The sequence below is a fragment of the Pleuronectes platessa genome, chromosome 20 (assembly GCF_947347685.1).
Source record: "Pleuronectes platessa chromosome 20, fPlePla1.1, whole genome shotgun sequence".
NCBI classification, from domain to species: Eukaryota; Metazoa; Chordata; class Actinopteri; order Pleuronectiformes; family Pleuronectidae; genus Pleuronectes; species Pleuronectes platessa.
In genome coordinates this window covers 9,115,223-9,137,094 of record NC_070645.1, presented here as the reverse complement: position 1 = coordinate 9,137,094, position 21,872 = coordinate 9,115,223, and the positions used below count along the sequence as shown (strand labels likewise).

The window sequence follows — 21,872 nt, the reverse complement described above, 5'->3', positions numbered from 1 at the left end:
TCTCTGTTTTGTTGAAATCCCTTCTGCATATTTCAATATTGTGAAATGCCAGGAGGAGGCACTGCAGTTGTCCGCGGCCCCTCGGAGTGAAAATGAAATATAATGGTTATCTTCGCTAAGATGGCTGCACCATAAGCAGCAGGAGAGGAGGCGAATTGTAAAGCTGGAAATGGTATTCATGAAGGCTTTGCCTTGGTGTGAAGAGCAAAGCCTGGTGAAAAAAACCGAAGGAAAAAAAACTTAAGACCATGCATGCATCTCAGGTTACCCTGGCTCATGTAAACAGTCAGCTATTAAAAAAATCATGCCAGCATTTTTGAAAAAATAAAAAATCAATTTATTATTTTTCCTTTCATGACAAGCTGTATACCTTTGACCTTTTTTTGGACCCTGCATCCCCATGGTGGGCAGGAGTCAGGTCAAATATAGTGTTAAAGTCGTGCAAGTATATGGCTCCGCTTTATGTTTGGAGAGAGACGAGCAGAGCGGGAGTGGACAGCAGAATGTAACTGTCAGCTAAAGGAGAGTAATAGAGGCATTCGTAGCGTCATAGGAAACATATGTGGCTCCATATGCTCTCTGTGTTCTTGTTTCCAGTCTCCTTCATTGTCTGAGATGCACCACTGATCTGGGGGCCTCTAAAGTGCCCTGCATGTGTGAGTGTGTGCGTATGTGTGTGTGTGTGCAGCACTGATGTGGGGGCCTCCGATCTGCCCCGTGCACGAGTGTGTGTACACATGCGGACATGAGTTATGTGTCTGTGTGCGAAAAAGTAAAAGACATAAGCATGAATTTTCATGTTGCCACAGGAAAAGAAAAGATTTATATAAGGCCCGTGTGAGTGTGTGTATCATTCCCTTCTCTGCTACTCTGCCCATTGTGACTGTGTGAAGAGGGAAGTTGTGTGTCTCTGTGGCCCCAGGCTGGGGCAGGCCCACGGAAAGCAGCCCTGACGGTCATTAGGACCTGTCAGTTCGCTGGGATCGGGAGTGCTGATAAATTTCAGATAGTGTCAATTGCAGATGAAAGATCTGCTGAAGATGCTAGGGGTGTCACGCTTGGCTGGCCTCTCCTCAACAAGTCCCATCTTCCTCCCAGCAGCAGGCTTCCTCAAGCAGGAAAGCAGGCGGCCTCTCCCACCCTCTGCTGCCCCCTCAGCCTGCGATCCCCCAGCCCCTCACCCCTCTGCCTACCTTCACCCCCGCAACAACCCCCCTCCCCACCACCACCACCACCCCTTCCTGCTTACCTTGGCTAAGCAGCTTTGCATGTTGATTGGGGGAGGGCTAATCCAGTTTGCAGCTGTCGTAGACCAATGATGAATCACCTTTCCGTCATTTGGCCGTGCTCCCCTCGCTCAGGGAGGAGGGAGGACCTGGCGGAGGAAACAACAGTGGAACAGGGCTGCGGCTCGGGAGGGAGACAATGCGCGCCTCTGTTCCCCCAGCGAGCCTCCTCTTCCCATTCTGCTCCAGAATAACAATAATGTTTTCTCAGACATGCCTTTTTTGTGTCAGGGATGGCTCTGGACTGTGACATCGAGCTGCAATAACAAGGAGTGACATTGTTTCTGCCTGGGCAGGTGGAGGCAGCGTGTGGTTGGTCTGAGGGGACCCTGAGCCGTTCTAGCTGCAGGTAAGAGCCCAGTTGAGCCGCTGCAGCATCAGGGACCGTTAACCTCTGTGCGGGGGGGCTTCAGAGATCGTCTTAGACACTCTGCTAAACAACTGTCAACTTCTCTCAGTCTACTGTGTCTTCTGATGGGAGATAGTGATGTCAGCTAATGACTCAAATGTTTGGAGCAAAGGGGAAGAAAAGAGGGCTGAGTGTGAGATGTGGGACAGAGGTTAGTTTGCATTGCTCAGTTCTTAAGAGCTTATATTTGCACCTCTGTGTGGTTGTATGCTTTGAGTGTCTGATATTATAAAGGCAGAAGTAAATGAATATACCATTGGGAAAGGATACTGCAGCTGTTATTGGAGCATGTGTGAAGAAGATTGAATTATCCTTTAGAATATTTTTTTTCCACTTGCATTAAGTATTTTAATTTGTTTTAATCGAACGCTGAAAAATATTTATTTTCCAATGATATCTAAATTGGATTAGGCCTGCAAGAAAAGTACTTTGTTTGCTACTGTATTTAATATAATTTTAAACACAGTAAATATATGTCATAATTTAATCTTTTTATCTTTATTCTGGTTTCTTTTTCCCTCTATCTGATAGCACTCAAACTACTGTACTTAGAGTTACTTGAGCATTTATCTCCGTGTTGCCCTGTGTAAGAGGCCAATGTTTATCGATAGCAGAGATACCCAGAACCCTGGGACATAATTGGAAATGTCTGTATAATTTACAAAACATTTTGTCCTAATTTCATTAACTCGCCGTCTCAATGGGGAACGGTGGCACAGACAAATGGGGTCTGGAGTTTGTGGCTGTGCTTTTCAAATCACTCGTGCCTTCCCCTCGACTTCATTGTCTACACTCGATCAAATCCTTTGAGCGCACAGACGAGGAGATAGAATAATGTTTTTGGTGGCGTGGTCTTTCGTATAAACACAGAAACAATTAAGGAGCTTGCCAGAGCAAACACACGCCTCATGAGCTTCTCATCTGCCCATCACTGAGGCATGGGCTCTTTACAATCAGGCAAGAGTGCTGCACGTTTAACAGGCACATTAACTGATGCCTCAGACCAGCAAACATCTGCTAACAGTCCTCGATACCACACAATACAATATACACTGAGGGCCATTTTTACTCTGAGTAAATTGATAGTAAACTCTTTGTGTTCACATCTTGTACAACTTGTTGTGGGGCTGCTGTAATAAGAGAAATTGTGTCTGTCTTTTCAAAATGTGTCATGTTTATTTCATTTGAAATGCCTCAGTTTCTGTGAGTGTGTCATATTTTTGGAGACAATCTACATTTCTTCATATCACAAGTACATTTGTGCAACATTTAAAAATGACGATAGTTCGAATTGAATTGAAAACATCACATGCAAAATAGCCATTCGTGAAATTGCAGTAAATTCTATATTTTAAATGCAAATAAAAAAGAACGTATCAAACATATCTTCTCTTTTATAATACTTAAACTTCTATTTTAACTTTTGAGAATTATCCCTGTTTTATTAATCTAAATCTGGGCTAGTGTATCAGGCATATTGTGTGCACAACATTGCGTACTAGAACTGCGTGTCTTCCCTGAAACCAGAGCGATAAGTGTAATTTGATTTTTGTGTGTGTGCGCGTGTGTGTGTATCCTGTCAGGTCTATGGAAATGCAGGATCTAGCCAGTCCTCACAGCCGAGTAAGTGGAAGCAGTGAATCTCCTAATGGTCCCAACCTCGACAACTCACACATCAATAACAATTCCATGACACCCAATGGCACTGAAGGTATGTGTGCGTGGCTGCTGCTGCTGCTGCTGTTGTTACGCTTTAGCGGTTCTCTCTGTTATGTGGAGTTTTATTAAATATTAAAACTATCAGAGAATGTTGATAGAATCTATATCCTCACATTCATCGTGGAACTGACTTTTAATAAAGTCAGTAAAGCTGTGGCAGCATTAGAATTTTAAGATTTATTTTAAACACCTATCTGATATTAGATAAGCAGTAAAACAATAGAGAGAATGCACTTATTATTGGGTGGATTACAGTGTCGATTATAGAACATTTTCTGTCCTATCATTTGCAGCTTAAAAAGGTCAGTGCCTCTAGTAGTTGTTTTTCCGGCGACTTTTAGCTGTTTATTTAAGTAACCATATAATTATTCAAAACATACAGCCATGGAAATGATGGAGTTTTGCATGAGGTTGTACATGTAGTTATTTACTCAGGTGATTCACCTGTGCCTTTAATCTGAGCTTTGGTTTTGTGAAGTCGGCTCGTGTCACAAACCAACAAGTTATTGAAAACGTCGCCCGCTGTCACGTAATCTTCACGTTAGTCTGTTGTTGGTTTTTCTGCATATTTATGACACAGGGCCCGTAGACATGGTGCCGACTGTCATGTGTCCCCTTTGCCATTCTGTCTTTCCCATAGGTGATAACATCACAATGCTTACCACTGCAGACTGGTTGTTAGGTTCTAACTCACAGTCCGCTGCAGGTTGGTCTACTCTTGGTGACACAATGAAAGCACAATACTTGGTGATTTCCCTAAACTCATCTAAGAGCAAGAACAAAAGGAGTCTTTGTGGTTGTTTCTTTTCTGAGACACTCACCGCTTTTGTGAAGAAAGTTGAATTCGTCACCCCCCAAAAAAACACAATTTACCAGCTGCAAAAAACGTCACCTCAACTATTGTGCCTTTCATTCAGAAACTCTGTGGTATTTGCTGTAACTGTTGTGGTATTATGTTTCAAGCATGGTTTGACGCAACTGGACTTGCAGTCCCATTGTCGTGTGAATGTTCAGATTGTGAAGTTGCATACTGTGCATTTTGCTTTCGTTTGAACGTTCCATGACGTTTCCTGATTACAGTGGTTTTTTTGTTTGCTCCTTGCGCTGAGTGTGCTAGTTTATGCATGCACCTCGCCACTAGATTTCCTCAGTGTGTTGTTCAGAAAGAATTGCCCCTCGTCTACATGTGTTTCTGCACCAGACGTGCATAGCAGGAACATGTAAAACATGACAGCAAATGGCTTCTTCAACCGTCAGGGATTCCACTGAGCATGACTCCCTTTGCCCACATTGTCAATTTGCTTTGCCAAAAAAAAAAAGAGAAAAAAGAAAAAAGCTCCAGCCCGCCTGAAGTGAAATGGATGGATTTCAAAGGTTCCGAGCTGTCAGATAGCTGTGAAATTGTCTTTGCAGATCTATCGTTGAGCTGTTTAATGGAGTCGAGGTCAAACAGCGTTTGCTACACTCAGAAAAAGATTTTATACGCCATACATTTCCTTGACATTTCAATTGTGCTTGTATTTTTTTTATCACTGACTCTTAACACACATCCACAGTGTTTTATTTCATGCTCCATTTAAGTGCAGATAAGCCTGTCATTCCTCATTAAACTAAAGTGATGATATAAGATTCTATTATTTAGTTTTATTTAGTATGTGAGTATGCATTTTTTAAATAAAGAAACTTTACATAGGAAATGACTCCAGGTCATCATATAAGGATCAGTGATAAAGATAAAGTCTCTTGAATGAATCCCTTCAAAAGGAAATAAAGGTAGTTAGGTAAAATACATATAGAATAATACATATAGAAACCTTTGAAAATATATAATACATAATCCATCAAAATTTGCTGACATTGGAGATACTGCTTAAAAGTTTCACTGCTGCTCCCCACCTCTGTATTTTTGTTTTGTTTTTTTGCCTTGAGTACTTGTTTTGATTTTATGAATGTGAAAATCTGAAAGTTTGATGTGGTTGAATCTGACATTTTCTTTTTTCTTTCTTCTTCTGTTACAGATGTTGATTTGGTGCATTTTGTGACAATGTGGCTTCTTTGTTTGCAGTTAAAACCGAGCCAATGAGCAGCAGCGAAATCATCACCTCAGTAGCAGACACCTCTCTAGACAGCTTCTCAGGATCAGGTGAGTGGGGAGGACCGTTTGTGTGTGTTTGTCTCTCTCTCTCTCTCTCTCTCTCTCTCTCTCTCTCTCTCTCTCTACTCTCTCTCTCTCTCTCTCTCTCTCTCTCTCTCTCTCTCTCTCTCTCTCTCTCTCTCTCTCTCTCTCTCTCTCTCACAGACACACACACACAGCTGCAGAACTGATTAGTGAGAGATGAGCCGAGAGATGGGTGACTGATAAGCCGGGGCCTCAGGAAGTGTCCCTGCAGCTAAAACTCCAAAAGAGTGTGTGTCTGTCTGTGTGTGTTAAAGAACAAGAGACTCTACCTTTCCTTTGTCAGCACATATATATGCTATGCTTGCTCGTGTGTGTGTAACACTGCTGGTTCCCATGCCAGAGAGGACTGAATTATGACCTGTAATGCACTGAGCCTGTCTGTCCAGTGGAGTGACATGGCGTCCCAGTGGCCCTCGCTCTCCACGGGCTGTTACCCTATCGCCCTGTCAGTGCCAGGGTTTTGACACCCTCCCCTCAGCACCGGGAACATCAGGCAGACACACACACGCACACACACACACTGACATAACGTAGTATAATGAGTTTAATGAGCATTCTAAGAATTTAAAAAGAAAAAAAAATCCCTAATGTGATAATTTTGTAGCTTATTTCTTTTTCCCCACTGTGAGTGGTATCTATGTCAACCAGCAGCCCCATGTTACGTTTTCTATAAACCTTCATTAAAAGAATCCCATCCGACCGCGTGTGGTGTTATCTTGCTGCTAATTTTCCTGTTTTCCCATCACGGATTCACTAAGCACTTGATACTTTAACACAAGAAGTGCATAAATCACCGCTATGACTTTTGACTGTGACAGTATTAATGAAATTTAGTAATCTTACACCCCGTATCCTCTGCGGGGGGAAACCCAAAGCTGCGTTTAGAAGAGCCGGTTTTGTCCAGTGGCAGGTGCTGCCGATGTGGGAAAAGTGTTCAATATTAATAACGTGTGTGAGGGGTTACAGCATACAGTTACATACAGTTAGCTCTCCCCCGCAACCAAATCCCATATTTTACATGTCATGACCAATTAGACAGATGTTTTTCGAGACTGTGCCACTCGGCTGCAGTTAAACACCAGAACTGATTGTAGCCGGTGTGAAATGTTCCACCTTTTAATTCACTGTGAATTTTCTTAAAGGTCTTTTATTAAATTGTGATATAATTTTTTTTTTAATGCAGATGTTATATCAAACATAAAATAATCTAAGTCAATCTTTCATTGGTGGCTTTTTATTGCAAATGTAGATATATTTTAAATGAATTGTGCATACTATTAAATTAATTACTGCTTAAATTAAAACAAATAATGGTACTTTTTAATTTTAGGTGAGGTTCTTGTATGTTTAATTTAATTTTAATTGTATTTAGGGAAATCTTTTCCCAAATTTCAAGTTTCAAGTTTTGAGTTTGAATCTTGCCAACACAAGTTCACATTTTAAATCAAGATTTTACTCTTATTTGAAAAAAAAAAGTGTGTGTATAACTGCAGCGTCCAACCAGATTTTCCTCTGTGAGTAATTTGCGGCCGAACCTTCACAAGTGAACGGCACCATGGAACCACACAGTCATACGCCTAATGAAGGAATGATTATGCAGTAGCACTAATTACCTGCAATCAGTGAAGTCACTTCCAATGTGGCTGTGGTCTTGAAGAGCCGAGCCCGGCAGCCGAAGCCACCGAGCCGCGGCCGAGTCAAACTGTCCTGTGTGTGTTTACACCAGCGGTCGTCATAGCAGCCCAGACGTATCTCAGAGATGCGCTGGGTCAGCAGAAAAAACATGATGTCCTTACCTGATTATTTTACTTCATTATTGCTCCCCGGTTTTCAACCTTAAATAAGGTTACCTCAATAAATAGACTAATGCGATGTAATTACTGTTTCCTTGGAATCCAGAAGTTCTGTTGGCAAAAGATAATATTGACCTTATTTCTTAATGTTTAAATGTGTGCTCGCCTCTTTTCTTTTCAACTCTCCTCAGCCATTGGAACCAGTGGCTTCAGCCCAAGACAAACTCACCAGTTCTCTCCACAGATTTACCCTTCCAAGTAAGACTCCTTTTATTTTTGTTTAAAAAATAAGCAGCATCCAACTTCATTGGGATCTTTAATTAGATCCTCCTGTCAGATGTGGGGGGGCTCTCCGCTCGCTTTGTTTGCCGGGATGTCTGCAGCTTGCGCACCCTGAAATCCGTTGTAATTATCATCTTGCAAAAATTTCCTCCGCCATTTGTTTTTCTTTCACCGATGTATATGAGCCGCGCGATGCTATCTGCCTCACAGCTTGGCTCCGTGTTTAGAGTGAGGTCGCACAATCACATGGAATTTGTCAGTTAGCGAAAGTGTGTGTGTGTGTGTTTCCCTTCTCACTTTTTGTCTTTTGTTTCTTTTCTCAAATAGCAGAACATATCCGCATATTCTTCCTACCCCTTCATCCCAAAATATGGCTGCGTATGGGCAGACGCAGTACACCACAGGAATGCAGCAGGCCGCAGCTTATGCTAGCTACCCCCAGCCTGGCCAGCCGTATGGCATCCCAGCTTATGGTAAGATTTCTCTAACACGACTCATAACCTCCTCTCCTCTTGCTGAACACGCCTGCTAACAATTTCAGTGTTCTGTAAACCGAACGCATGCGGAGAAAGACAAATGTCCCACTGAATGTTTTTCCCTCCTTAAGGTCAGGACCAAGACTTTGCTCATGTCAAGCCGTGTTCCCACAGCTCCTCTAAGAGCAGGAGGGATGCTGAGCTCTTGTTTAGTGCCTGCATGTTCTCCTCCATTGCAATAAAACGGAATTTGCTTGTCAAGCTGTTCAGATAGATCTGAAAGATTCGTGATATAAATCTGAAAACAAAAACTGGTTTCCTCTGGCACTGCAAGAGAAAGCACAGAGTGGATGCCTCACGGTGGGCTTTATTTGTCCAAAGTCTTTGGAGTGTTTTGACCCAAAAAGACTCTGCAATATGTGGAGGAATTTTCACTGTTTATTTGAATGGAGCCCTGCAAAGAAACTGCATCGTGACTGATTCAGTGTAAGCAGTGGCCGGTTAAGCGCAGAAAAACAAGCAGAATGTTTTATTACTTGTGCATCTGTGCACTGATGATTTATCTTACGTGATAATAATAACTGTAATGATGAAAACATAAAATCAAACACAGTCCAAACATAGACAAGTCCTTTGCAGTTCGACAGCACCCAGTGAAAGAAAGTATATCTTAACAACTGAAGATGGTTAAAATCAGATAAGCAAAGCTCGTCCATTGCGATTCGCGTGTTATACCGACAGTCCAGTGTAATTTAAAACTGTATGATGATTGTTGTTTTGTGCATCAAACCGATCTGGTGTCACTAACTGATTTAGGTCCATTGTGGGCAGGCATAAAGACGGAGGGGGGCCTGAGCCAGTCCCAGTCCCCTGGACAGACGGGCTTCCTCAGCTACGGCTCTGGCTTCACCACGCCGCAGACAGGGCAAGCCCCCTACAGCTACCAGATGCAGGGTGAGAATCCTCCATCGTTTCTTCTGTGCATGCTCACGAGACAGTTTGGGTGTCGAAATGCAGCGTGAAATTGACAAGTTTATAATTATAACATGTTTGCAACTAAATAGCAGAAATGGCTTCAACATCGTGATTGTCCTATAAAAGCTACAAAGCAGATTTTAATTCCCCACTAATCTAAAAATACTCTGGTTTTGTAGTGATTTTTTTCCTCCTGTTTTTGTTTGTGTCTTTTTACTTTCGCTCAACCAGCCTCTCTGTCTTTCTATTCTCCTCCTTTCAACCCCATGTTCAAAGTTCATCTCCTCCATCCTTCAGTGCCGATTTGTGTAATTTCATTGTCTGCCATGTGTTCGGCGATAAAGTCTATTCCGCTCTTTCAAAAAGATGAGAGACGGCAGGTCTCGGTGGCTGATTTAATAGCGTTCAGAGGCAGACTGATTCACAGCACGGCCCTCGCTTTCACCCCAGAAGATGGTTGCATCCCAGCAGTCGTTATGTGCAGCCGCAAAGGCCGCCCGCCTCTCTTCTCCTCTTAAAAGAATCAACACAGATGGAAAAATGGCAGGCGCTTAGGAGGCACCAGCCATGTCCCCACTCCCCAGCCTTTGTTTTTTCTCTCCCTGTGATCATATTTGTATTTGTTTAAGAGCTGAGACCATCGAGATTTACGGCCTCGAAACCGATAAAAATGAGTTGTTGCGCCTGCACTCCCCCACTTTTGCTCGTTCTCTCCACTCTCTCAGCCAGTTTAAGTGCAGCTCAGGCCTCCTGCCATGTTCTGTTTGTGTTCCCCTCCGTTTGTATTGGTTCAAAAGCTCATTGCACTTCCCTGACACCACCTGCACCGGGCAAGGACAGTTAGTCAACATGGAGCAGAAGTCTTTCCTCCTGTTATATCCAACGTGGGACAGAAGAAACATCCCCACATGTTGGTGAAAATCCTCCAGAGCATCCCACAATAAATAACGCCAGCTCAGCAGCAGATGTGGCACGGGGAAGCCTCTTTTCCACGCCTCTTAACCAAATACAGCCGGCCGCAGCCAGAGTTTTGCAGCGTGCATCAGAGCCCCTGTAAAAGGAGAGGCAGAGAGTGAGCGAGAGAGGGAGAACTAGAGAGAGAGAGAGAAAGAACGGGAACAAGAGACGGAGCATGTGCGGCAGAATGCACAAGCTGCTATCCTGCCTTTAGTGGTTTAACTCACGATGACAGTATTATGTGCCCATTCATCTTCTAAGTATTATGCTCTTACTCTGTCCCTCTCTTTCCCTCAGTCTATCTCCGTCACTCCCTCACTCTCTCCTGCTATCTCTGGCTATCGGATGCCCCACGTAGCTTTAAGTGCGTTAGTAATTGACAGCCATGTTAGATGACAGATTGACCACTATTCGGGCTCTGGCCTCTCTAGCCGTGACTCTGGCCCTCTGCCACGCCATTGTCGTTGCTCCCTCTTGCCTATTGATCTGTGCTGGGTGAGGTGCCTCAGGCCTGGGTGTCCCGACCTAAAAAACTCTCTCCACATGTGATACTCCCCCCTCTCCCTGTCTGTGCCCCTGCCACCAGCCTGTAGCCAGCTGTCGAGGCAGAGGACGATTAGATTAATGCTCCTGCTCCATGCTTTTGTGTCCGATGCCATGGAGCTTTGTGTGGGTGCTCAAGTCGTGGCCCAAAATCGTAAAAAGGGTGCAAGTGCGTTTCTTTTTTGCCGATCATTGGAATTTATGGAGTGTATCTCATGGATGGTCGTAAAAAAAGACTAAGACATCAGAGGTGGGCAGAAGAACTGATGGTGGAAGCGAGCAGATGCTAATTAGGTGAATAATTGGATTCCAGCGTTCTGTCCAAGTGGCGGTGCAAGGCTGAAGAAGCTGAGGCCTCGGTTGCCGTTTAAAAAAAAGGAGAGCCCCATCTGGACTTGATAGCCTATTCCCAAGTGGGGCATACGAACTTCTGCTACAAATATTGTGCACTGATGATAGACATAGCCCGCGGCAAGGGGACTGATCAAGCAAAGCAAATGGACTTCCAATTGTGGAGCCAGAAGGCATGAGGGAAGGTGGAGAGGAGGGAGGGACGCTGTCTGGTCTTGAGTGAGTGAAATAACCGGAGCAGGACAGGGGGAGGGAGAGAAAACACGGCCCCCGGGGGAGCCAAGACCCGTCGTTCTCCCCCTGCTATAACCTGCACCACCACTCCCCAACAGCACGGGCTCATTCTCACTCGGCTAGCAGGGGTCCCCTCGGCTTTTATGTGGCTCCTTGTTCTCCTCGGAGCTTTTATGACCGTTTGAACTGTGCATTAGGCTAATTTGTTGTCCTTCACAGCATTACTGCTCCTTCTCTCTGTCTTTTTGTTCTGTTCTGGACTTTTACTTGATGTTGAACTTTTCTGCGGAGAATGCAGAAGTAAAAAGAAAATACTTAAAAAAAAGCAGTTCCCCCGCAGGCCGTGAAATATCAAACAAAACAACAAAGGGAGAGAAGGTTTCTGAGTCCGGGGTGAAAAGCATGGTGAAAATCTGCTGTGTGTTTGTGATTGCTGGAAGCAGAGATTGAGGAACTGCACAAATAATTAGTGGATCCTGATAATCCTGGGAGCTCGGGAGGTGTTTGTTTCTCATTATTAGCCACAGTCCTGGGTGCCTAGCTGACTGACAGGGCAAAACACTGCACTACATCTTATTTTTTCTGTGCTTTCATCCATACGTTACCCTTCTAGTCCCCCCTGCACCGCCAGCCCCATTTCCCTGATCTGTTCCCCCCCGCCCTGAAAGCTGCTTCACGTTTGTCACGGTGTGGGAGGGCTCTCCTGATGGGGCCAATGACCAGAGGATGAAAGGAACTCCCTGTGTTTGTCTCTGGGAACAAAGGTGTAATTACGCCCCCATTTAGGAACAGTAAATTTATCTCTCCCCTTCGTTTTCACTGAATCCGAGGGGATCGTTTTCTGGCTGCAGGAGGATCACTGTGGTGATAAGTGAAGAAGCTGTTTAAAGCAGTGGTGGCAACAGATGAATGTCCCAGGCAGCGTTTGGAGAGACTGTGTATGGACAGAAGGAGTTATAAAGCCCAGGGGTCGTATTTATAAAGGATGTTAGAGCTGTTATGACACAGATGTTTCTTTAATACACTATTTGTAATAAAACCTGTAAAACTCCAGCACCTAAGTCCACAACTCCCCAGAACATCTGGTTAGAAACACATGATTCTATATTACATTATTAACATACACAATAAAATGGATATACTAAACTCCTCAAGTAATCGCATACTAATTGCAATCAGGATTTTGGCTTTCACAATTAATTCGTTTTAAGTTGATAATGTTTATATGTGTCAATTCTCTGAGTTATCAAAGGCAATTGCTCAGAAAACGTCCTGATTACCTGTTCAGGTTCTTTACAAACTGGTTGTGGCTGAGCAGGCAAAACAGATCCTACTTCAATGGCAACCTGCATTTTATTTTCATTTCGATATTTGCAATTTTAAAGCAACTTTTAGGTCAAGATTTAAAGAGTTTAAAGTTTAACTTAATTATTCTCAGAGATTGTTCAGATGGGATTTGTGCAGGGTTTTAAAAAGTCTGAAATTGTATCATCTGAATCTTAAGCCTTAAACAATATTAAATACATTAGAATAGAAAGGACAACATCTTAAATCAATAAGAGTAGGTCTTAAGTCTGTGGAGGGTTTTTTGTGGCATGTATACCTTTATCTTAAGTTAAGGGGAATTGTGATTTTTCTGCATAGGTCTCTCATTTCATTCATTACAGTCTTAAAAACATATTTAAATTAAATTCAACTTAACTTGCAGAAACCCTGTGAATGATTATAATAGTTATTTCTCTGTAAGCTGCTCCTCCTGCTGTTCCCTGGCCTGACATGACGGTGCAGGTGGATGGTCACTCATGAAGTCATGCCCCTCATGTTATGTGTATCATTAAGCCATTAGATGCTATGATCTCCTGTGAAAGAGTTCCTTTCCCTGGTGGACCGTCATTAGACCAAGTGTAAAGAGGGACATACATATTTATTGAGGCCGAGGTGACTCACTGTGACCTCAACAGTCCTTTCCCGAATGTATTTCTGTCTCACTGTATTTCCCTTCGCCCTTCAGTAGCTCGCGCACAACAGCCGCTTGTCTTCCCCACGCTGTGCGAGCTCGGGCGCCTTTGGAAGCAGGTTCTGTCCGTCCCTCGCCCTTTTCCGCCCTCCCCCACGTCATTCATCGTGGCCTGATCCAATCACTGATAACAAAGGAAGAGGAGAAAGATAAGGTCACTGCTGGGAGCTCCCTCAGGCTGTTTCACAAAAGACTAATCTTTGTTTTGCCCCTAACAATGTGTTGTTTCATGTCCGTCACTGCGCCGCGCTCTAATGAGCTTTTAATAATACATGTTGATGACTCACACTTCCATTATGTTTGTCTTTTTAAAGGTGGTACTTTTACAACAACTTCGGGATTGTATCCAGGAAACAACTCCCTGACAAACTCCACCGGCTTCAACAGCACACAACAGGTAGCTGTGAACTTCTCCCCCTCTGTTCCACTTCTCTGATCTGGCAGATCAGTTTATATAAGTTTGAATTGCAGACTCCTCTCTTCCCCGGCCTGGAAGCCTTTATGAAACATGCACACTCAATATGTTACATTTCATCCGTGACACATTCGAATCATAAATCACTCGGGATGTCCGAGGCTTTATATGCAGAATCACCTATTGTGCCTTCTTCCCACACATATGTATTATGCCACAGAGGAAAAGAGTAGAGAAAAAAGAAAAAGATAGATCATGGTCCAGATGTAGGACAGAACAGACATGTGTTTGCATTTACGTTTTGGAATCTGCCCTGTAAAGTAGCAACACCGGCGCAGGGCATATCTCACATTACTCTGCCAAAACTCCTGCTTCTGCACCTCAACTCAGCTACCCTTTGTCTCCCTTTGCCTAAAATCTTCCATCACCAACACTGTGTGCCTATCTTTGCTCTCATCTCTCTGCACCAGTGACAGCCACAACAAGAGGGTTGTCCATATGTCTGCCTGTTCTCGTGAATGTGATATCTCAGCAACACGCGGAGGAATTTCCTCCAAGTTGGCACAAAACCTAGACTTAAAGTTGAATTGAATAGGTTTTGGGGGTTAAAGGTCAAGGTCGCTGTGACCTGACGTCTGCCCCATTCCCTGTGAACGCGAATTATCAATTACATCTGGAGGGAATTTAATTATGTCTGGAACAAATGTCTGCTTGGACTCCAAGATAAACTGATTAGAATTTCTTGGTCAAAGGTCAAGTTCACTCTGACTTAGAAAAATACATGATTTTGGCCATAACCCAATTATTAATATTCTAATTATTTAAAAGAAATACAACTAAAACCTTTTTAATGAATTCCTTCAAGGTCTTAACTACAGATCGTCTGTCTATTTGTCCCATTGATGATTAAAATATACTGGTCAAATCTCAGTTAATACACTTAATCATTTATTTAATTTTGTAAAGGTCTTCAGTATATTATAGTCTGAATAGACATGCATGTAAAATGAAGCTTGACTGGTTAGCGGAGGGGTACAAGAGCAAGGTAGTGATTCTATTTCTCCTCTTACCTTATCTTTGTCCTAATGTAACCCACCACTTCCCTTTCCCCTCTTTCTCCTCAGGAATACTCGAGTTATCCAGCCTTTGGCCAGGGCCAGTATGCTCAGTATTACAACAGTTCCCCCTACACTTCACCCTACATGACAAGTAACAACACCAGTCCCAGCACCCCCTCCACCACCACCACCTATACCCTCCAGGAGCCGCCCACTGGCATCACTAGCCAGGCGCTCACGGACAACTCTGTTGGTATCACCGACAACTCTGCAGGTAAGGATCAAACCAGGTCTTCACTAAAATATCAGAGGCAGAGATGATCCATAAAGAAGAAATAGTTTCATCATATCAAAGTCTGACTGAAAGCAGATGAAGAATTTAGAATAATGCATCATCTAGCTCTATAGTACGGATTGTTTCTTTACAAGTCGCTCAAACATTCATCATTGATTTAAAAATTGTCATTAATCAACATCAACTGCACAGCACTTTAACTGAGCAGAGTTCAGACACACACATCCAATTTAAATGCATTACATCTTTGCTTTTTCCAGTTGACAGGTAACACTCTGTTACCTCTGGTTTCTTCAATCATTACAGAGCACAATGGGTTTTATAATATGCTCTGCGACTGATTTATGATGCATGTTACCTGTCAATCCCTAAATAATGTCCCAGGAAGCTGTCCGTCCTGCATCAAGACAAATAGTCACTCAAACATTTTATACTAAAAGCAAAACAATCGCTCATCTTTGATTCGCTCTTTTCATGCTCTCCTCCTTCCTTCTTTCCTTCCTTCCAGGAGAGTACAGTACCATCCACAGTCCATCAACCCCCATTAAAGATTCAGATTCGGATCGATTGCGCCGGGCCTCGGATGGAAAGTCACGTGGCCGGGGGAGAAGGAACAACAACCCATCACCGCCGCCCGACTCCGACCTTGAGGTAGAGTGAGGCCGCTACCTCGGCGACAGACTGCCTCGCCCTGTCTGAGGCACGCGGACACTAATCCACTTACTATATGGCTACCACACCAGCTTTAACACTTGATGGGCATTAGTACTTAAATATTTGATTCCTTAACAATCTCTGCATTACTAATGCATTGTGGAATATACGACATCGCTAAATCTTATATAAAGTTCTCACGTATACCTCATGATTACATAATGAAGCATGTGAATAATTGAGTCATCATTGAAGTGAATCATATATATTTTATAGTCATCAAAGATCGGACTCTAGCTGAGCCTAACAATGGTTACGTCTGCACCATTAAACACTTTGATAGCAACCATATGTCAAAATAAACTGGTAATTCAGGAGGCTCTTCATTAATATGATATGAATTTGAACAAGGTTAATAGCGCCCATTACAGCGCTGACATCATGGCATGTTAACATATCTAGTTAATTAGTTTGTCACTATTGATTACTCTAATGTAAAGGGCAGAGGCTGGAAAGCGTGCGGTGGGCCGAGGGGAGGAGTGTTGTGGTGACCGACCCAAGCAAATGGATCCCGGTCCCAGTGGCACACGAATACACGCTCCTGGCCTATTGACCAGGAGGATCACCTTGCAGTCCTACAGAGTGCACCATTGATTTTGCCTCTTTTCTCTCTGTTTTCCTTTGTTTCTTTTCCTCCACCTCCATCCCTCCAGCGAGTTTTCATCTGGGACCTGGATGAAACAATCATCGTTTTCCATTCCTTGCTCACGGGTTCTTACGCCAACAGATATGGACGGGTGAGTGACATCAGACTGTGGCAGTAGCGGTTCATGTTATCAGCAAAATACATAAATATTAAAAGGAAGAGAAAATAAGAGGATCAGAACTGGGGGGGGGGGGGGAATGGCCATTTGGAGGAGGATAGATTTCACTGTGCCAGTGTACAGATAATTATTTCTTTTTTTTAAACGGGTCCAATAAGGCTTGGCAAGTATTTGACTGCTCTCTGCAGCTGTTGGAGCTATGCGTGGCTGGTCAGGGCTCGGCTGGAGGGGCTCACAACAGTTGCACCCAGGATGTCTATTGACACATCTTAAGTGTTCCTTTCTCCTTCAGAAATGCCACATTGTTAGTTTAATTAAGTGCTTCTCAATCCATCGCTTTCAGGAAGGGGTCTCCCCTGAGACCCTGGCAGGAGAGGGGAGCCCACCAAATGTAATTTAGACAAACTCCCTATACACACACACACACACACACACACACACACACACACACACACACACACACACACACACACACACACACACATATATATACATATATATTGTGTGTGTTTAATTGGAGGGTCCTTCTCTGTCCCATGTCACTGTGTATGCTCATTAAACAAAGTTTGCTTCTCCAGGCTTTGCTATTTGTTGTTACATGTAAATTGCTTCTCTAAATTTAAACTTTCAAAACAAACAATTCGGGAAATACAGCAGAATCTTATTCTCATGGTTTTGTTGAGGTCATAAGATCTATACAGCTCACTAAGTGCTCAGATTTTCCCATTTTGATTTAGCCAACGACAAAAAAAACAAAACGCTGTAGATTCAAGTAGAACAAACTCTGGTTTAAAAATGATAAATTAAACTAGATAATATTCGATTTTTGCCTAAATGTAGCATTTCTAATCAGCACCAGTTGTTTTGTCTGTGCCTGTGTCTGGTTTTGAAGCTGAAAATGATATATTGCTCCTCATATGTCAGACAGCTTAGTGTCTGCGGCCCATGCTCTGCGCCTTTGTTCTGGTATGAGGGGGTGTTTGATGGGGGCAGTGTTTTGTTTTTGGGGTGAAAGAGGGCTGCCCCGCGACCCTCCACTGTTTATTTACTTTATTCTCAGCCCTGCATGCTGGGTAAAGAGAGAGCTCAGGCTTAGGGGGCTGCGGCCCGGTGACGAGGGACTCTTCAACCACACACACATGCATACAAACACACACACACACACACACACTTGCATACACAGGGTCTCCAGTGTGCTCCTCTGAAACAGGAAACACTCCTGACTCCATAAGGGCTCATTCCATCAGAGCTCAGCTATAGGATGTGACAGCCGCTGGAGTCCCTCTCACTTCGCTTTCTCTTTTGTTCCCTGTTTTTCCTCCTCTGCTCCAGATTTCAGTCGCTTTTTTAGCCAAAGTTTTCCCCCCTCTCCTGCCGCCACTATCCCAACAAAGCGATATAAGACATGCTTACTCACAGAGACCACAGAGCGCGCCACCTCAAAGCCTATCAGAAACCCAGATCTGTAAACTACCAATGCGTAAAGACCAACTTTCCCCCCACTTCCACCCGTTCAGCGCCACCCCCCACCACCTCTCCCTCTTCCCCTCCCTCCTGTCTGTCAGTCATGCCATCCCTATCTCAGCGGCATAAACAAAAAAGTTACTAAATATTTTTCCCTCCTTGCTGCTCCCGAGCTCACTATAAATAGACGTGTATCTGAGTGAGTGCACATCAACACTTTCTCTCTCTCACTGTGACCTCCCGCCCTCCCTCCCTCCCTCGCTCTCTCTCTCTCTCTCTCTCTTTCCGTCATACACACATAAACACACTGCTGTTCTTATCAGCCCTTTTAATTGGCATCAAGGCAGCTCACCCCCATAAAGCTGATGGCTGAGGCCAGCTGTACCGATATTGGGCTGGACAGAGCAGGAGCTTAAAATGGGGTCGGGCGGTGGGGGTGTTATTGGTAGGGAGGTACTTGGCGCCCCTGCGGATGGCACTGACGTCTCGGGACAGGTGGTGCCGGAGCAATGACAGCAGCAGCACTTTGGCCTTCTGGCCTGCTTGTATTCTTAACTCCCTCACTGACTGATTGTTTAGATTTAATTGGAAAGGATTCACTGTGGCGGGAGAAGGCCGCCTTTTTCCCACCAAAGCTTCCCGAGAGCTTCCAAAAGAGTTTGAGCGGAGGGAGCCGGCAGCCCCTGGATGTGGGCGGCTAATTATTTGTTATGAATTCTGACTGAAAGTTTGATTCGATCCGGGAGTTTAAGAGGCGCAAGGAAGCCTCCACAAGTGGGGGATTGTGCTCTACTTGTGTGGTTTGCCCTCTGTCATTTTAGTGAAAACATAAGCATTGTGGGGTGTGACAGCTAATCAGCAGAGAGCTCAGGTGAGTCTTCAGGTGGTTTAGCTCTCTAATCCCTGCTCCTGGTGCTGCCGGGCCCGTCTTTCAAAGTCTAGCCTCGCGCAGCTGCAGAAAATCCTCCTCCACAGGCCGCCTATTGTCTGTCTTCATCCTTTGCTGAAGACAATTTGCTGATAAGAGATTTAAGATAAAAAATCTATTTGCATTTCTCTTCTGTTAAGTAATACATTTTCATATGTTCTGTGTTGTGTTGTCCCCAAACTGAAACCTAATAACTGTGAGATTACTAAGGAAATGTGTGAATTTCCATCAAAGACGTTTTGCCTGTTCATTATGTTTTTAAAGGGAAAAATCGCGCACACACATTGTCACAGGCTCATTAACTATTTACAGTGTAGTTCACTCCTCTCTGGGTGTCATTTTACAGACAGTGCAACCAAATATCAGCATCACAGCACGTGTCGCGTTACTGACAGAGACCAGGATTTAAGAAAACTAATTCCAGTTGTGCAAAATCAAAGGAAATATTCCAGTGTTTATTTTATATTTCAATTGTTTAAAATAGTCCTAAATTCTGTGTAGCTGTTGATAATGTAAATACATGAGAAAGAAGCTACAGAGCAATCAAATGATGCATCAGCGCAAGAATGTGGAGAATGGGATATTTATGACAGGGCTTTGACCCCAACTCTTCCCACTTGACCACCACTCCTGACAAGAGACATGTTTTTTACTGTTTTTTACATTCAAGTCTGCAGCCTTTCTGATGACTATTTCGGTCCCTTTCAGAGAGTCGTAAACAGGGGTTCGAACTTTCAAGTCGCAGCTAACGTCTTGTTAAATATAAATAGTCTGTAGAGGAATATTGAGGGGAAAAAAACTGAATTTATTTCAATTTATTTTCTCTTTTTCTATTTTTCAGGACCCACCGACCTCTGTATCGTTAGGCCTGAGGATGGAAGAAATGATCTTCAACTTGGCTGACACACACTTATTCTTTAACGACTTAGAGGTGGGTCTATGTGTGTTTTGTGTTGTGTGTTTTTTTTTTTTTGATTCTGCACAAATGCCGTCTTGTCACCCTTTGTGAATTGTGGTGGTTGAATGAGTTATACATCCAAACAGGAGGGTTCATTAAGATTTCAGTCAAATCAGCAACAGTTGTTTCATGCTGTGGAGCCTATCTCTCAGTTATCAGTCCCATGGTGGTGAACTATTACCTCGGAGCCCAAGGGATACCATGAATTTTACATGTGCTGTCAGTCTCTGTCATTCCTGGGTGACCAGCCCTGCCCTCGCCTCCACCTCCTTCCCACTCCCATAGCGGCTAGCGCAATTTGTCAAGCTCTAGTGTTTCTGTGGCCACGCTGTCTGTGTGTCATGCTGTGTGCTTGGTGTCGCTGTCCACCTACACCACAGACCCAGTCGCACACAGCATGAAATCCCCTGCCGTCTACCCTCCCACGCCTCTTTACCCCCCTGATTCATGTACGCCTAGTGTAAAATCTGCCCCTGGGGCACAGGAATAGAGGGATCAAGGGTAGGGAGATGTGGGTGTGTGTCTGTGTGTGTGCATGTGATGGGGTGTCTGGGGAGCAGAGGGTCAGGGATGTCTATAGGCTCTGTCTGTACAGAGAAGTGGGAGCCCCATTTGTTCGTATAATACACCCACCACCCTCTGTCCAGATCTAGACGTAAAGCCCAGCTAGCTCTCCCTGCTCATCACAATATAGCAATAAACAGAGCAATTCATCTTCATGATATTTCTTTGTCAACACTTGCTCTGTCCAATTCTCTGTCTTATGATTTTCTAAAGTTTTTATTTCCTTGATTTTTGTCCCTGCTTCTTCGTCCCGGTCTCTTCTCTCCCAGTGAATCTGATCCCGCTGACCCAGCGCTTTTCCTCAGTGTCCTGTTTTGGGTTGACCTCACAGTAGAGGAAATGTTTTGTTTGATACTTAAGTGTGAAGAGATCTGTGGCCGGTCTGCCAAGTCTCATTACTCACCACCATGTTCGGCTTTGTTACATGAAGCAAACCCCGAGGAGGAGGAGGAGGAGGAAAAAACCCGGGAGAGACACACAGAGAGAAAAGTTTCATACTCCCCAGACAGACGTGTGACTGAGATTCCAAACGCAGTCATCGTGATCAAAGTTAATTGTCTGCAATTGGCTGGTTAAATATTTCCTTATGCCCTCGCCATGTAGAATCCAGTCCTAGCTGCACTTTATTTAATAGACGTGCCCCAATCATTTGAAAAGAGAAATGGCAGTTTGAGACAACACTTAAATGTGGTTTTGCTCAACATCTGTCCTGTGTTTTGATTTCTTTTCAAGTGTGATGAAACCGTTCACAGATGAATTGGCAGCTCGGACTGCTTGCAAAATTATATAAAAAAAAAAAGTAGCACATCTATTTTCTTCTGCTCTATCTCAGACACCAAATTATTGCAGTTTGTTATGACACCTAAAAGCCTTCCTGCATTATAGTTTTCAGACATGAAAACCAGAGAATGTCCACAAAATTGGGTCTGGACATTCTTCGGAATTTGTCTTCCACACATGAAAAACGCAGCAGGAGATGATTCACAACGTCGGGGAAATGTCCGCAGCCTCCAGGTGAAGTGTAGAACCTGCAGGAGGCACGACATGACGTCTGGTATGGAAATCGGGTGTTTTTCATTAATCAGGAAAAAGCTCTAAAATCTTGTTGTCTTTCCAAGTAGACATTTCTGTCTGCGTCTTCTACGTGTACATGTCCTCTTGCTCGCTTTGAATATTCCAGCTAGTTTCCTGCTTTACTCTCACCCGGGTTCACTCGGACACTTTACCAGGAGGCTGGCAGGAAAAGTTTAGGAAAATGTCGAGAGCAACTGACTCAGACATTTGCGTTCTCACGAACAACCCTTCAGGAAAGTTTCAGGAAGGTTTCTGAAGTTCAGTGCATGTCTGAAAGCAGCTTATGACCCAAGTGTCTCTGAACAGTGCGATGTAAAGACTCAACTCTCTGCAGACACCGCGGTGATCGTCATTTACAGTGACACCAGGAGGGGGGTGACACCTTCTTGCAGGCGCACAGATCTCTCCTCTCGGCCC

General features: G+C 43.9%; 1 protein-coding gene across 1 annotated transcript in view; it reads left to right on the top strand.

Moving 5' to 3' along the window:
- The first annotated feature begins 1,408 nt into the window (after positions 1-1,408).
- The window catches only part of eya1 (EYA transcriptional coactivator and phosphatase 1), a 33,510-nt gene continuing 13,046 nt past the window's right edge, over positions 1,409-21,872 (top strand). Inside the window, exons 1-11 of the mRNA XM_053412417.1 lie at positions 1,409-1,635; positions 3,279-3,406; positions 5,480-5,557; positions 7,578-7,644; positions 7,996-8,141; positions 8,976-9,098; positions 13,536-13,618; positions 14,761-14,968; positions 15,498-15,640; positions 16,357-16,440; positions 19,701-19,790. Of these exons, the coding sequence (XP_053268392.1) occupies positions 3,283-3,406; positions 5,480-5,557; positions 7,578-7,644; positions 7,996-8,141; positions 8,976-9,098; positions 13,536-13,618; positions 14,761-14,968; positions 15,498-15,640; positions 16,357-16,440; positions 19,701-19,790 (1,146 nt within the window). The 5' untranslated portion in view covers positions 1,409-1,635; positions 3,279-3,282. The remainder of the gene's footprint in view (positions 1,636-3,278; positions 3,407-5,479; positions 5,558-7,577; positions 7,645-7,995; positions 8,142-8,975; positions 9,099-13,535; positions 13,619-14,760; positions 14,969-15,497; positions 15,641-16,356; positions 16,441-19,700; positions 19,791-21,872) is intronic.